General features: G+C 32.8%; 2 protein-coding genes and 1 pseudogene across 2 annotated transcripts; all 3 read left to right on the forward strand.

Annotated features, from left to right (window-relative positions):
- The first annotated feature begins 804 nt into the window (after positions 1–804).
- LOC25489447 (sugar transport protein 5) lies at positions 805–5,026 on the forward strand. The gene is made up of 4 exons (XM_013605435.3): positions 805–1,390; positions 1,505–1,824; positions 3,512–4,141; positions 4,358–5,026. Exons 1-4 carry the CDS (start codon positions 1,243–1,245, stop codon positions 4,796–4,798), a joined length of 1,539 nt encoding a protein of 512 aa, XP_013460889.1. The 5' UTR covers positions 805–1,242; the 3' UTR covers positions 4,799–5,026.
- Positions 5,027–6,875: 1,849 nt separating this feature from the next.
- Positions 6,876–10,092, forward strand: LOC25489448 (sugar transport protein 5-like; annotated as a pseudogene).
- A 1,474-nt stretch (positions 10,093–11,566) lies between these two features.
- On the forward strand, positions 11,567–14,141 carry LOC25489449 (sugar transport protein 5). The gene is made up of 4 exons (XM_013605437.3): positions 11,567–11,884; positions 12,001–12,320; positions 12,726–13,355; positions 13,560–14,141. The coding sequence occupies exons 1-4, from the start codon at positions 11,746–11,748 to the stop codon at positions 13,998–14,000; spliced, it is 1,530 nt and encodes a 509-aa protein (XP_013460891.1). The 5' UTR covers positions 11,567–11,745; the 3' UTR covers positions 14,001–14,141.
- Positions 14,142–15,456: the final 1,315 nt, after the last annotated feature.

Genomic DNA, 15,456 nt, shown 5'->3' on the forward strand with positions numbered 1-15,456 from the left:
ACTATGTTTGACTCAGTTATCAGTCTATGAAAACTAATGTTTTAAGTTAATGACCTTAAGAAAAAATCAGCTCTTTCGCGCGGTCTAACATCTCCTAACCTTCGCTCGTCTCAGAGACTTCCTCGTCTAATAATTTAACCATCTGTTTGCTGAGATTGGCTATGAGATTATTATTTTTAAGTGTAAACAAGACCTAAGATATCATTCAAAACTAACCTTAGACCTAGCTCTAGCTAGACAAGAACATAATTACAATATTATCTTTAAATTCATCAATTCCGTATATAAAAAATTAAATTGAAGAAATTGCCGGGGTTAATTATCTACTGTTATTTAAAATTTTCATGTCACAATCGAAAATTACTCTCTTCTAAATGGCATTATAAGTGGCGCATTTGTCAACCACTCTATTTGAGACAACTCAGTTGGATAAAGTAACCCAACCTTTTAAGGGTGTAACTTCCTTACCCACTTAGATTGTCACATAAACATTAGTAAACTGTGCAAATAATGAGTGTACCTTAGTTACTACCAAACAAATGATTTATCAATAAAAGATATTAACAATTGCTATTTGCTATCGCCTGTCACAGACACAGACAAAATGTCATCACATATGCACTGCGTGCGTGTGCTGTTTTGATGTATTATGACCAGTCAATTCTAGCTTCAAGAACGTACTCAAGTCAAACAAAAAAAAAGCTTAAAGAATGTACCATAACCAGCAATGTTGTACTTAATTAAATTTAATTGATCAAGTTGGTCGGGCCTATAAGATCAAAGTTGTGGGGATATCTTGGAGCGCAAGTCAAAGGTTCTAGTTACGGTGAGTTAGCAAACAAAAAATGTCATCTCGACTCATATAATTAAAATATATGTATAAACATTTGATGTGATGAGGTGTAGGTTCGAATCCACAATTTTTTACTTCTAAGCACTTAGTGTCTATATGAGTTTCGTCGTTGGAGCCTTTAAAAACAAAACTACAAATACTTTATAGAAAAACAATAATCATCCTATAGTATGCTCTAACTTCTAATCCAAATAGTTCCATTTAGCAAAAGACAAACATGCATGCATGTGCAACCCCTTGGCCTATAAATTAGTTTCCCCATTTCTAATTATGAGCGTCCCAACCAGCATAGAATTAAACTAACAGTGATTCACCCATAAAGTTAAGTTTGGTGCTATATTTTAGAACCTTAAAGGTAGATATATCCTTAGACAAAACAGCGTTCGAAAATGGCTGGTGGGGTTTTACCAGTGGATAGTACACCAGTGGCAGTAACTGCCATCAATATTGGTGGCAAGTTAACACTCTCAATCATCATTACCTGCATAGTTGCTGCATCCGGTGGCCTTCTTTATGGATATGATCTCGGAGTTTCAGGTTTTTTTTTTCTTCTGCGTTTATTCCATAAATTTTTCAGTCTATCTATCAAATTTAAAAGATTATTTATATCTAATTTCACATATTTTTTTTTTTCAATTTATTAAATTTCAGGAGGTGTTACAACGATGGTGCCATTTCTCCAAAAATTCTTTCCAGACATTCTGAGAAAGGCAGCCAGTGCCGAAGTGAATATGTATTGTGTGTATGATAGTCAAATATTGACACTATTTACGTCTTCTCTTTATCTAGCTGGATTAGTGTCATCCATTGCAGCTAGCAAAGTCACGGCGGCTTATGGTCGGAGAAACGTCATCATAATAGGAGGTGCTCTCTTCATTGCCGGTGGCGCCATTAATGGTGGTTCGGAAAATATCCCCATGCTCATTTTGGGTCGTGTTCTTCTTGGGTTTGGGGTTGGTTTCACTAATCAAGTAAGTTTGCATGTGTAAAACATTATTTAATTTTATTCTAGACTTCAATTTGATTTTTTGTTTTGGTAGACTTATACACTAAGTCTGGTAAAAAAAAGTTGCAATGAGTACTCTAACCTATCACATAAAAAAGGGATTTAATTACCATCGCTTGTAGGAATATAGAAATGGAGTATATTGTTTCAAAAAAAAAGTATGGAGAATATGTAATTCGTTATAATTGCTCATTTTTCTTTCTTTCTTGATCATGACTTCTCTACTTGTTTTAGTTTTTATATCTCTTTCACTCTCCTCTGATTTATACATGCACCCCATGAAATATGAAAAAACAATCATTATCAACATAGCGTACAAACACGGACTAATCAAATTACTCACTAAATAAAAGAAGTCAAAATAAGAAAAATAAAGGCCAACATGTTCCCATCTATTATAACTTATAAAAATGTTCCCGTTGTATTATAGTATCCATTAGGTCCTTTGAAAAGGTCAATATTAAAAATTAGTTATTAATTAAATTGATTTTTCCCATTTGTACAAAATACGAGACCTCTAACTCCCTTTAACTCATAGCACAAAATCTAGACATTTTTATTTTTGTTAAGACTTTATAACTAGTTTGTGACTATGTTTTGGCTCGTTTCTAAGCACATCCTTTGCATGATTGAGATTTTTATTCATTAATATATTGTTTTTTCTTCTTAAAAAAATTCTTTTAACTCCTCCACTAACACCGGTTGATCTATTGCTTGCTTAAAAAAAAAAAAAAACACCGGTTGATCTCTATTCAACCTCCCTTAAAAGAAATAATTGTTACATTTTTTTCCTCTAAAAGTACTTCTAGCATGTAATAGATGAATTCCCATACATATTCTACCTACACCCCTACATACAGTACTCTCTTAAATTTTATCTTGTCTTTTTTATAAGACGTCTTGCAAATTTTTAATTGCATCAATTATTTCTTTATCAACATACTAATATCTATATCACTTCTTTTTTCTGCAATTTATAATAAATATAAATATAATGATAAAAACATAAACTATAATTCTTTCTCATGGACAATGAACTTGCAAAATGATTTCTATTAGTAACATATTTAGTAATTCTACTATCTTTATCATGGTTGTCAAACTCGCGAGTAGACGCGTACGAGTTTAAGAGGCTAAAATGATTAGAATCCTACATAAAATATTTTTTTTTGTAATTCTACTATTATGATAAGGCGATATTTAAGAAGGAACTAGAACCTTATTTATATATATATATATATATTTTGCGTGCGTGCGTCCGTGTCATTAATAAGGTTTTGTCACATTCATGTTTTTTAAAAGTCACTTTTAATTTTCCATAGACTCATACGAGTCTACAACTCGAGTTTAAGAGTCAAATCTATAAACTATTTATAAGTCTGTGTAAATTCGTGAGTTTGACAAGCTTGATTTTTATTAATTCTTATGTTTTGATCAACAGAATCCTAGATACATATACTACTAAAAAAAATAGTGAGGGATTTTTGGGATGAAAAACGTGATATATCTCTCTAATACCGTCAAGAAATTTTGTGATGAAGAAATTGTTGAGAAATTTCATTTTTTTATTCAATAATTTTGTTTCGTCATTAATTTTCCTTTATTATCAATCATCATCCTTATTATATTATGACATTTTACAATTGGAAAAGGCTGCACCGTTGTACCTATCTGAAACTGCTCCCCCAAAATGGCGAGGCACTTTTAACACGGGCTTTCAGTTCTTCTTGGGAATTGGTGTAGTCGCTGCCGGCTGCATAAACTACGCCACGGCCAAGCACACATGGGGATGGAGACTCTCTCTTGGACTTGCAGTGGTTCCTGCAGCTGTGATGACAATCGGTTCCTTCCTCATTACCGATACACCAAACGGCTTGGTAGAACGTGGTAAGATAGAGCAAGCCAAACAAGCCTTACGCAAAATTAGAGGATCCTCGGTTGATATTGAACCCGAGTTAGAAGAACTTATCAAGTGGACAGAAATTGCGAAATCAGTGCAACAAGAGCCCTTTAAAACCATATTAAAAAGGGAATATCGACCTCACTTGGTGATGGCATTTGCAATCCCGTTTTTCCAACAGCTTACAGGGATCAATATTGTAGCCTTTTATTCACCCAACCTCTTTCACTCTGTGGGTTTTGGACACGACGGAGCTTTACTTTCCGCCATTATACTTGGATCTGTTAGCCTTTTGTCTAACCTTATCTCTGCTGGTATTGTTGATCGAATTGGTCGAAGATTCTTGTTCATATCTGGGGGAATTATGATGCTTGTCTGCTTGGTAAGCGAACTAAACCTATCTATCTTTTTGTTAGTTAATATATTTTGTGTCCCTATGAAATATATTTTTAAGTTGTTTAACATCATTGCGTCATTTTATTCATGCAGCCAACTCACTTAGTGGGATAAGGCTTGATTATTGCTTTTAAGCTATTTAACATTTTTTATTTAGTTCCACTTGTTACTAATTAAAATACTTTGTCTCAACAATGTGAAGATTGCTGTGTCCATTGTCCTGGCAGTGGTGACTGGTGTTGATGGTACAAAGGACATATCCAAGGGCAATGCAATAGTGGTATTGGTGCTATTGTGTTTCTACTCTGCAGGTTTTGGTTGGTCATGGGGTCCATTAACATGGCTTATTCCAAGTGAGATTTTCCCAGTAAAAATAAGAACCACAGGACAAAGCATAGCTGTTGCTGTGCAATTCATAATAATCTTTGTGTTATCGCAAACATTCTTGACAATGTTATGCCACATGAAGTTTGGGGCCTTCGTCTTCTATGCTTTTTGGGTTATTGTGATGACTCTGTTTGTTATCTTCTTCTTGCCTGAGACCAAAGGAATTCCTTTGGAGTCAATGTACACTATATGGGGCAGACACTGGTTTTGGTCTCGGTATGTTAAAGGACAAGAGGTCCTAGAAAATCTCCCATGAAGTTTTTAACACTTTTTATGATTGATTTATTATTTTTAAAGAAGTCAATGCACATGCATTATATCTTGACAAAATTGTGCAGCATTGGCTTCATAAAAATAAATCAATAATAAAAGAAATGTAATCAATAATAACGTCTCAAAAATAATGTATTGATTGTTAATGTTAATCTAGTACGTGAATAGTTGTAAATTGTAAAAAAATTAGGGCTCATGCTTTTTATTTTTATTGTGTGTTTTCATTTTCAAAATCTTTCCATCAACAAAATTAAAGGGAGTATAAGCTACTCCAACCCATTCATATTTAAAAGATGATCTTATTTAAATACGCTATCAAACAACTTAGAAGATTACTACACCAATCTGAAAATCAACATATGTTTGCTCCACCCATATAAGCAGAAAATACAAGGAAACAAAAGAAATGCTTTTTTGTTTCGAAATGAAAATCACAAGTTACAAGGCAATGACTTTGGCGCAACTTTGACCCAACTTTATACCGCCACTACCTCCTTTATTCCGCCAAATAATCCAAAACTCACCACCACCACCGTAATTGTTTACATTTTTTTTTTGCTAACACTCCGATTTTTAGAAGAAAGGGGTTCTGATAGTCAAAAATTCAATAAGCTCGATCGAAATTTAAGTAAAGTTTAATCAAAAATTGTTTTGTCGAAGAAAAAAAAAACTATATCTACACATGCAATACTTAGTTTTAGTGTAATATCTTTCTTTCAATTATACCTTCATTCAATATTGACGCAAAACGGAAGCAAGGATTAGCAAACTCTAAACCTAAAATAAACAGACAATCTGCAAGCGCAAAACCTATCAAATAAGGGTTTCCAGAATCCTCCAGAATTGAGAGAAAAATCTCGATATTTTTATTGAATTAAAAAGATGTCTCTTAGGCTGTATAAGTTTTGTTTAAATACTAAAAGAAATAAGTAACCTGTATGGGCCGAAAAATAACAAACCGAAATAAAATAGAATATTCTAGAATATGCTAAAATATTAAAAGGCGGTTTCGGGCCTTCAGACTACCTGAATGATTAAAATAACCCCTACATCATGGAAGAGCCATGAATTTTGCTTGTGAGGTCCGGAGCTTTCCGAAAAGATATAATTCGGGTCATTCCGACACCGGATGTAAAATATACACCATTCCGAGTGAACCTTTCTTGCGCGTCACTTCGTCTTCGATCCGTGCCGCCGGTTTATCTACATCTGATATTTAATACTTAATCTAATATTATTATATAAAATAAAATGGAATTCCTTTTTTTTTTTTAATAACTTCAAGCTGTTACAACTTACTCGTATTAATTAAACCCATTAATAGTCAACTCATAGCATATCAGTTACCTAATTCGACACCTAATTTATGGCTTAATGATATAAACATTGCTAAACAACAGAGCAGTAGAAGAAGACTTTTACTCTTTAATAAAAAATAAAAAATAAAAATAGACTTCTCAATATGCATGTGTGGATGTCTGCATATATAGGTAGTTCGGTTGATGAATTAAAAGATGTTGAAGAAGTTTGAAGAACATAAGATTCGGAATTAAATCTCCAAAAACTAACATTTCTAACTACTAATATTTGTCTAAAAAAAAAATCATGAGCAAAGCAAGTAGTACTAAATTAAACTAAACTGTTCAAGTTGGTGTGCATGATTAACAAGAATATCGCCTAATAGAATGACAATTATTTCTTGATATTAAAAAAAAATAATAATAATAATAATAACTCTTCCTAATCTACTTCATATTTCATTCGCATAGGCACATTTAGCAAAACATAATGCAACCCCTTAGCATATAAATTATTTGCTCCACTTCTAATTATGAATGTCTTACCCAGCACAGAGTTAAACTAATTCTGAGATTCATACATACAGGTCCAGTGCTATAACTAAGAATCTCTATATAGTTGGAAAATGGCATCGATACACTAATGAATTGTGTAATTTTGTTGTATTCATGAAGGTAATTAATCTTAATTTCGAACTATGTTAATGATCAAATTTATTGTAGAAATTTGTTCTAAGATTTGTGTGACATTAATGTCAAATTTCAGAAGGTGTCACCACCATGAAGCCATTTCTTAAAAAATTATTCCCATACATTCTTAGAAATGCAGCTGGTACTAAGGTGAACATGTATTGTGTGTATGATAGTCAAATATTGACATTATTCACATCTTCACTTTATCTAGCTGGATTTGTGTCGTCACTCGTGGCTAGCAAAGCTACGACGATGTTTGGTCGGAGAAACGTCATCATAATTGGTGGTATTGTCTTCCTTGCTGGTGGTGCCATTAACGGAGGTTCTGAAAATATCCATATGCTTATCTTTGGTCGTGCTCTTCTTGGGTTGGGGGTCGGTTTCACTAATCAAGTAAGTCAATGGATTTTAAATAAATTTGGTACCGCGTCCGTTCTAAATTTAGGAAATCGTTGATTAAATCACAAGAAAAGTTGATAATACTATTAAACTTATTAATACTTTTGAAAATGTGTTAAATAATTAAGATAAAAAAAAGTAAGTCTATTTATAAACCTATTATTATTATTATTAAGGCTTAATTGCACTTTTGGACCCCTATCTTTCCAAAAGTTGCGGTTATGGACCCCTAACTAATTTAAATACAAAACAGCCCCCTATGTTTTGATTCTTTGACAGTTTTGGACCCCCAGTCCATTGCTGACTCGGTCAACGCTGACGTGGCACCCTAAGTGAGGTGCCACGTGTCAATTTTTTTTTATTTTTTTGCCTTGGGGGTCCAAAACTGCCAAAGAATCAAAACATAGAGGGCTGTTTTGTATTTAAATTAGTTAGGGGTCCATAACCGCAACTTTTGAAAAGATAGGGATCCAAAAGTGCAATTAAGTCTATTATTAATTATTATTGACATGTTGCACTTGGAAAAGGTTGCACCGTTCTACCTATCTGAAATTGCTTCACCAAAATGGCGAGGCGCTTTGAGCACAGGCTTTCCATTCTTTTTAGGACTTGGTATAATCGCTGCAGATTGCATAAACAATGGCACCGCCGAGCACACATGGAGACTCTCTCTTGGACTTGCAGTGGTGCTTGCATCTGTAATGACAATTGGCGCCTCGGAGGAACGTGATAAGATAGAGAGAGCTGAAAAAGCCTTACGCATAATCAAAGGATCCTCCATTGATATTGAACCTGAGTTTGAAGAACATATTAAGTCAACACAAATTGTAAAATCAGTAAAAAAAGATCCCTTTAAAACCATACTAAAAAGAGAGTATCAACCTCAGATTTTAATGGCCTTAGCAATCTCGTGTTTCGAACATGTTACAGGGAACAACATTGTTGCTTTCTATTCACCTAACCTCTTTAGTTCTTTGGGTTTGGGACATGATGATGCCGCTTCTATTTCTACCATTATACTTGAAGTTGTTAACATTGCATCTATATCCTTATCTCCTCTAGTGTTATTGATAGATTTGGTCGAAGATTCTTGTTCATAACCGGGGGTGTTATGATGTTTGTCTGCTTTGTAAGTCAATTCTTTAAGAATCTAACTATCTATTTTATTTATGGAGAAAGTTATCATGTGCCCTAATGTAGTATTTGTATTTTAAAAGACGTGCATTCAAAGTTAAAAAAGTTAAAAAAAATGTTTATATCAATACAAAATTGTATTTTTTTTTTTTTTTAATTCTTAGCATGTGTCATTGAGACATAAGTTAGCAAGACTCTATTTATTTATTAACACTTCATTCAGTTTTGACAAAAATGTGCTCTTATTTTTTTGGTCAAATAACTCCCCTGATCCTTTAAGTTTCATGTTTTTTTTCAGATAAATCCTTTAAGTTTCTAAGGTTTCAGATAGGTCTTTTACGTTTGTAGTTTGTTTCGAATAGGTCCTTTAAGTTTCTAAGGTTTCAGATAGGTCCTTTAAGTTTCGAGTTTGTTTCATATAGGTCCTTTCTATCAACCTCCGTTAAACCAAAGTTGATTTGATAGAAAGGACCTATCTGAAACAAACTCGAAACTTAAATGACCTATCTGAAATCTTAGAAACTTAAAGGACATATCCGAAACAAACTCGAAACTTAAAGGATCTATCTGAAACCTTAGAAACTTAAAGGACCTATCTAAAACAGACGTGAAACTTAAAGGATCCAGGGAGGTATTTGACCTTTTTTTTTTTTTTGGTTTTAAATATAATTAAGTAAATATAACATACTTCCATCTGATGTCTTTTCCAGCTATAATGCCCTTTATTCATATTCAGGACAAAATGGAGTATAAATTTTGTGTTTAAAAATGTAATATACATTTTTTTTTAAAAAAACTCTTGTATACTAATTAAAAATAATTTGTGTGAACAGATTACGGTGTTCATTGTGCTGACAGTGGTTCCTGGTGTTGATGGTACAAATGACATATCAAAGGGCAATGCAATATTGATATTGGTACTAATATGTTTCTGTGCTGCGGGTTTAGATTTGTCGTGGAGCCCTCTAACATGGCTAATTCCAACTGAGATTTTCCCCATTTATATAGGAAGCATTCGACAAAGCATAGCTGTTGTTGTGCATTTCATAATGGTCTTTGTGCTATCGCAAACATTCTTGACTATGTTATGCCAGTTATACTTTGGGGCCATTTTGTTCTATGCGGGTTGGGTTTTTTTTTTTTTTTGATAGGCAAAATAGAAAGATTAGGCATCAGGGAGAAGCTGAAACATCTCAATTAGGTTGGCACCCAACAACACCTCCCATCCTTTGTCGTCTCCCTAATACGTAATAATAATATTAAAGAAAGGAAAATATGTACAAAAGAGGAGGGACTAGGCCAATACCCTCAAAAAAGGAAACGGAAAACAAAGCATGAAAAAAAAAAAGACTAGAAATGGCTACGAGAATCTAAAATTAGGAAGCCCATTTCTGTCTCTAGTAAAATCATCCGACAATGAAACTGACATGGTTCAGAACCAAGTAATATCAGGCATGTCATGCCTCAATGTAGCCAAAGCGTCTACACAACAGTTGCCTCCCGTGTAAATATGAGAACATATAATCTTCATTTAGATGATGGAAGAGGACCCTGAGAACGGGTTTGATAACCAACCTTATTCTTATTCAATTTTTTCTTCTGTGACTTAGAAATCATTGGGGAAAAAGGTACATCAGTCTCAGCCGCTCTCTTCAACCAATCTTGCATAAAATTCATTGTTGTGATAACTCTTTCAATTATATTTTTCTTGCCGGAGACTAAAGGAATTGCCGGAGAAGGAAATCGTCCATGAAGTTTGTATACAAACATGAAAGAAAAAAATGTTGATATATTCTTTGAAAAAATATATACTATTTCTTATATTAGTGCTATATTTTTTCAGAAGTCAATGTTGCTTAGATTTGATGAAATCTATAATTCATAGTTGTTAGGAGTTCACTTGTGTTAAAGGTTAGTTAAGAAGTGTGTTAATAATTGAGAGTTTTTAGCAAGTTAATTAGAATGTGTGAGTGTATATAAGCTTAACACCACAATGCAATTAGAATGAAATTTTCATGATTGAATAAACAGTTTTCACTTTCAATAATAGTCAATTCTCTTTCCTTGTTTTCTTTCCTATACACTTTAATTTTACAATTCATCAATTAAGAAAGATTTATCCCCACAAATTGCTATCTAAGAGTATGGTTCGATTTAAGCTTTATGTCGATAGCGAATGGAAGATCAACCTCAAACCAATCCCCATGTAAATCTGTAAGTTTTTAAAGGAGAACATTATGAGAGATGGTGCGCACATATGAGAGTCATATTCAAGCTTCAAGATTTTCTTGAGATCGTAAATGATGGCATACCATGACGGTTAATTTCTCTTTTTTTTCAAGTAAATGTAATTAACTATGCTCTAATGTATTGCTTTACACCATGACGTTATATATAATCTAGTTATTAATCAATATCAGTGTAATTAACTATGCTCTAACTAGTTACCCCACTTTATACTGAATTGAAAATGAACATCCTTATAATTGATATGAACGTTGAGTTAAAATTTAATAAACGGTAAATAAACTACAAATTTTTGTATGTGTAACTTTAAAAGTAGTTTACAATTAAATTTGTCAAATTGGTAGGTAGGTCAGTTTAGTGGTAAAAACTTGACTCTGTAACAAATAGAATTCTTAGTACCATGAGAAAAATTGAATTTGGAAGCTTAGAGGTTGGAAACAAGAGAAAATTCTCAAAAGGAATCATATTAAAAGATATGTAAAATGTATGGAAAGTGCTCTATATACAAGGTTTGGGTTAGAACCTCAAACACCCCATTTATTCATCTTAAAACATTAATAGTCAACTCTCAGCGGATCAATTACCTTATTTTACACCTAATTATTTCTGGTTTAATTACATAAACTTTGCTAAACTGAGAGAAGACTTTCCACTCTTTTCTCAATAAATAAAAGAGACTTCTACACATAAAAGAGACTTCTACACTATATATTTGTATTAGTATTAATAGCAATAAAAGATAACTAGTTTACCACCGAACAAATTATTTATCAATAAAAGATTGCGTGCGTGTACTGTGTTGATGTATTACAATGAATTCTAGCTTTAAAAATGTACCACATATAACGAGCAAAGCAAGTAGTACTAAATTAAATTCAATTAATCAGGTTGGTGTGTATGATTGACAAGAATACTGCCTAATAGAATGACAAATTCTTTCTTCTATATAAAAAATTAAGATAGTTAATCCTAGTCTATTTCATTCACATTGGCCCAATTAGCAAAAGACAATGCAAGTGCAACCCCTTATCCTATAAATTAGTTGCTGATCCAGCAACGAGCTAAACTAATTAATTATGAGATTCATAAATAAGTTTTGTTCTATAATTAAGAACATTTAGATCATCCGATCCATAGACAAAAATAGAGTATTTAGAAAATGGCTGGTGGAGGATTCTCTATGGATACACAAGTTACTGCCACCAATGTTGGTAGCAAATTAACATTCTTAATCATCATTACCTGCATAGTTGCTGCTTCCAGTGGCCTTCTTTTTGGATATGACATCGGAATTTCAGGTTCTTTTGTTATATTCATGATCGTAATTAATCTTATATTTGAACTACGTTAATGATCAAAATTATTGTAGAAATTTGTTCTCAGCTTTATGTGTGAAAGTAATATCAAATTTCAGGAGGTGTCACAACTATGAAGCCATTTCTTAAAAAATTCTTCCCAGACATTCTAAGAAAGGCAGTTGGTACTAAGGTGAACATGTACTGTGTGTATGATAGTCAAATATTGACATTATTCACGTCTTCTCTTTATCTAGCTGGATTTATGTCGTCACTTGTAGCTAGCAAAGCTACAACGATGTTTGGTCGGAGAAACGTCATCATAATGGGTGGTATTGTCTTCCTTGCTGGTGGTGCAATTAACGGAGGTTCTGAAAATATCTCTATGCTTATCTTGGGTCGTGTTCTTCTTGGGTTGGGGGTCGGTTTCACTAATCAAGTAAGTCAATGGGTTTTAAAAATATATTTAGTACTACCTCTGTCGTAAATTTAGGAAATTGCTGACCAAATCACCTGAATTAAAAAAAAAATATGATAAAAATTAGTCGCATGAGTAATTTTGCAAGTAGTACTATCCAACAACTAATTTTTGCTCTTTTCTCAAATTTGTTAATGTGGTTAATTTTTATTTGTTGTTTGATAAATTAGTCACACATCTTGCCCGGTAATCTAGAAAAAACCATAAAAGGCTGAAAGGAAATTAAACAATTAATACTTTTGAAAATATGTCAAATAATTAAGATAAAAATTAAGTCTATTATTCCCCCCTCCTTCAAAAAAAGTCTATTATTCCTTATAATCATATTATTATTGTTATATCAATGACATGTTGCAATTGGAAAAGGCTGCACCATTGTACCTATCTGAAATTGCTCCACCAAAATGGCGAGGCGCTTTGAGCACAAGCTTTCCATTCTTTTTAGGATTTGGTATAATCGTTGCAGGTTGCATAAACTATGGCACTGCCAAGCATACATGGGGATGGAGACTCTCTCTTGGACTTGCAGTTGTGCCTGCAGCTGTAATTACAATTGGTGCCTTCCTCATAACTGACACACCCAACAGCTTAGTCGAACGTGGTAAGATAGAGCAAGCCAAAAAAGCATTACACAAAATCAGAGGATCTTCCATTGATATTGAACCTGAGTTAGAAGAACTTATTAGGTCAACAAAAATTGCAAAATCACTGCAACAAGAGCCCTTTAAAACCATATTCAAAAGGGAGTATCGACCTCACTTGGTAATGGCGATAGCAATCCCGTTTTTTCAACAAGTTACAGGGATCAACATTATTGCTTTCTATTCACCTAACCTCTTTAGATCTTTGGGGTTGGGACACAATGCTTCTTTACTTTCTGCGATTATACTTGGCGTTGTTAACCTTGCATCTATCCTCGTCTCTTCTACTGTTATTGATCGATTTGGTCGAAGATTCTTGTTCATTACTGGGGGTATTATCATGTTTGTCTGCTTGGTAAGTGAACTCATTGAGAATCCAACTATCTATTTTATTTAAAAACCCTCTTATATTTTTTATAAGATAATAAATTTTTAATAATTGTTAAAATAGTTTTTTTATTTATAATCAAGACAGGAGGGAGTATATTTTTAGTGTTTAAAATTGTAATATACTTGTATCCGCTACTAATTAAAAATAATTTGTATGAACACCATGAAGCTTGCGGTGTCCATTGTGCTAGCAGTGGTAACTGGTGTTGATGGTACAAATGACATATCAAAGGGCAATGCAATATTGGTATTGGTACTAATGTGTTTCTATGCTGCGGGTTTTGGTTTGTCGTGGAGTCCTCTAACATGGCTAATTCCAACTGAGATTTTTCCAGTAAATATAAGAAGCACTGGACAAAGCATAGCTGTTGCTGTGCATTTCATAATGATATTTGTGTTATCGCAAACATTCTTGACTATGTTATGCCACTTGAAGTTTGGGGCATTTTTGTTCTATGCTGGTTGGGTTGTTGTGATGACTCTTTTCATTATATTTTTTTTGCCGGAGACTAAAGGAATTGCTTTGGATTCAATGCACATCATATGGGGTAAACATTGGTTTTGGTATCGGTTTGTTAAAGGAGAAGACGGAGAAGGAAATCATCCATGAAGTTTGCATGCAAAATTGAAAGAAAAATTGTTGATGTATTTTTTGAAACATTATATGTACTATTTCTTATATTTGTACTAGATTTTTTAAAATTCAGTTTTGTTTAGATTTGATAAAATCTATAATTCAAGCTTTCGTCAATGGCAAATGGAAGCACAACCTCAAACCAATACCAAAACTTAGGGTATCTGAGGGTATTTTGAACATTCTTGTTAAGAGGAAAGAAGAAGAAGAAGCAGTCATTAGTGATGTGCTATATGTTCCTTCTATTTCAAGCAATCTGACAAGTTTAGGTCAATTGCTTGATAAGAACTACACCATGAAGCTAGAGATTTAGGAACTAAAAGTATCTGATGCATATACAAGAGTGATTTTGAAATCACCTTTGTCCACCAACAAAACTTTCAAAATCATGATCAATATGCTTAATTATCAGTGCCTTGCTTCAACAGTTACTAATGATCAGAATTGGATTTGGCATCAAAGATATGACTATTTGAATTTCATAAGCTTGAGCCTGATGCATAAGAAGAAAACGGTGTATGACCTTCCTCGAATTAAGGTACCAAAGCAACTGTGTGAAGAGTGATGTGTAGCTAAACAAACAAGACAATTATTCAACAATGACTTGCATATGAAGTCAAAGAGAAAATTGGAAATTGTACGCTCAAATGTATGTGGGCCATTTGAAGTAAAGTCACTTGGAGGTAATTGCTACTTTTTAACTTTCATAGATGAACTCATTAGGTATATGTGGATTTATTTGATTGAAAGGATGTATTCACTCATTTCACGAAATTTAAGATGCGAGTTGAAAAACAAGTTGAGTGCACCATTAAGAAATTGAGAACCGATGTGGATGTGATTACATTTCCATTGAATTTGAAAAATTTTGCGAGAAAAAAAGGTATTGAGCATGAAGTTATAACTCCTGATACACCAAAACATAATGGTATTGTTGAGAGAAAGAACATAAGTATACTGAATATAGTAAGAAGCATGCTCAAAGCTAAGAATATGCCAACGAGAAGGTGAAGCAAGTATACACAGAACACAGTTGTGCACATAATCAATTTTTTGTCCCTATAAATAGGTTAACTTTTCGATTTAATCTCTCTAAAAAATTTCTTTAACTTTTAGTTTTCTAAAGTTTTTCATCTTCACTTTTGGTCCCTCTTTTAAAGTAAAATCATATGTAGAATTCATATTTTTGAATAAAATTTTGCATAAAAATTTATAATATGATAAGAATCTCTAAAAAAAAATTAGAATTTTTTAACAAAACATGAATTACATATGAATTTTTATATTTTTTACGGTTCAAAAATTCATATTTAATTTATGATTTGTTTAAAATTCTTTTTTTTTTTAGACATTTTTATGATATTCTACGTATTTCTGCAAAATTTCATTTAAAAATAAATACAAAAATTGACTTAAAAATAAGGACCAAAAG

Source organism: Medicago truncatula, chromosome 3, assembly GCF_003473485.1.
Source record: "Medicago truncatula cultivar Jemalong A17 chromosome 3, MtrunA17r5.0-ANR, whole genome shotgun sequence".
NCBI classification, from domain to species: domain Eukaryota; kingdom Viridiplantae; phylum Streptophyta; class Magnoliopsida; order Fabales; family Fabaceae; genus Medicago; species Medicago truncatula.

Coding starts and splice junctions, on each gene's coding strand:
- LOC25489447 (XM_013605435.3), top strand. CDS start 1,243: ATGGCTGGTGGGGTTTTACCAGTGGATAGTACACCAGTGGCAGTAACT. Junction 1,391..1,504: donor ATATGATCTCGGAGTTTCAG/GTTTTTTTTTTC, acceptor ATTAAATTTCAG/GAGGTGTTACAACGATGGTG. Junction 4,142..4,357: donor TTATGATGCTTGTCTGCTTG/GTAAGCGAACTA, acceptor AACAATGTGAAG/ATTGCTGTGTCCATTGTCCT.
- LOC25489449 (XM_013605437.3), top strand. CDS start 11,746: ATGGCTGGTGGAGGATTCTCTATGGATACACAAGTTACTGCCACCAAT. Junction 11,885..12,000: donor ATATGACATCGGAATTTCAG/GTTCTTTTGTTA, acceptor ATCAAATTTCAG/GAGGTGTCACAACTATGAAG. Junction 13,356..13,559: donor TTATCATGTTTGTCTGCTTG/GTAAGTGAACTC, acceptor AACACCATGAAG/CTTGCGGTGTCCATTGTGCT.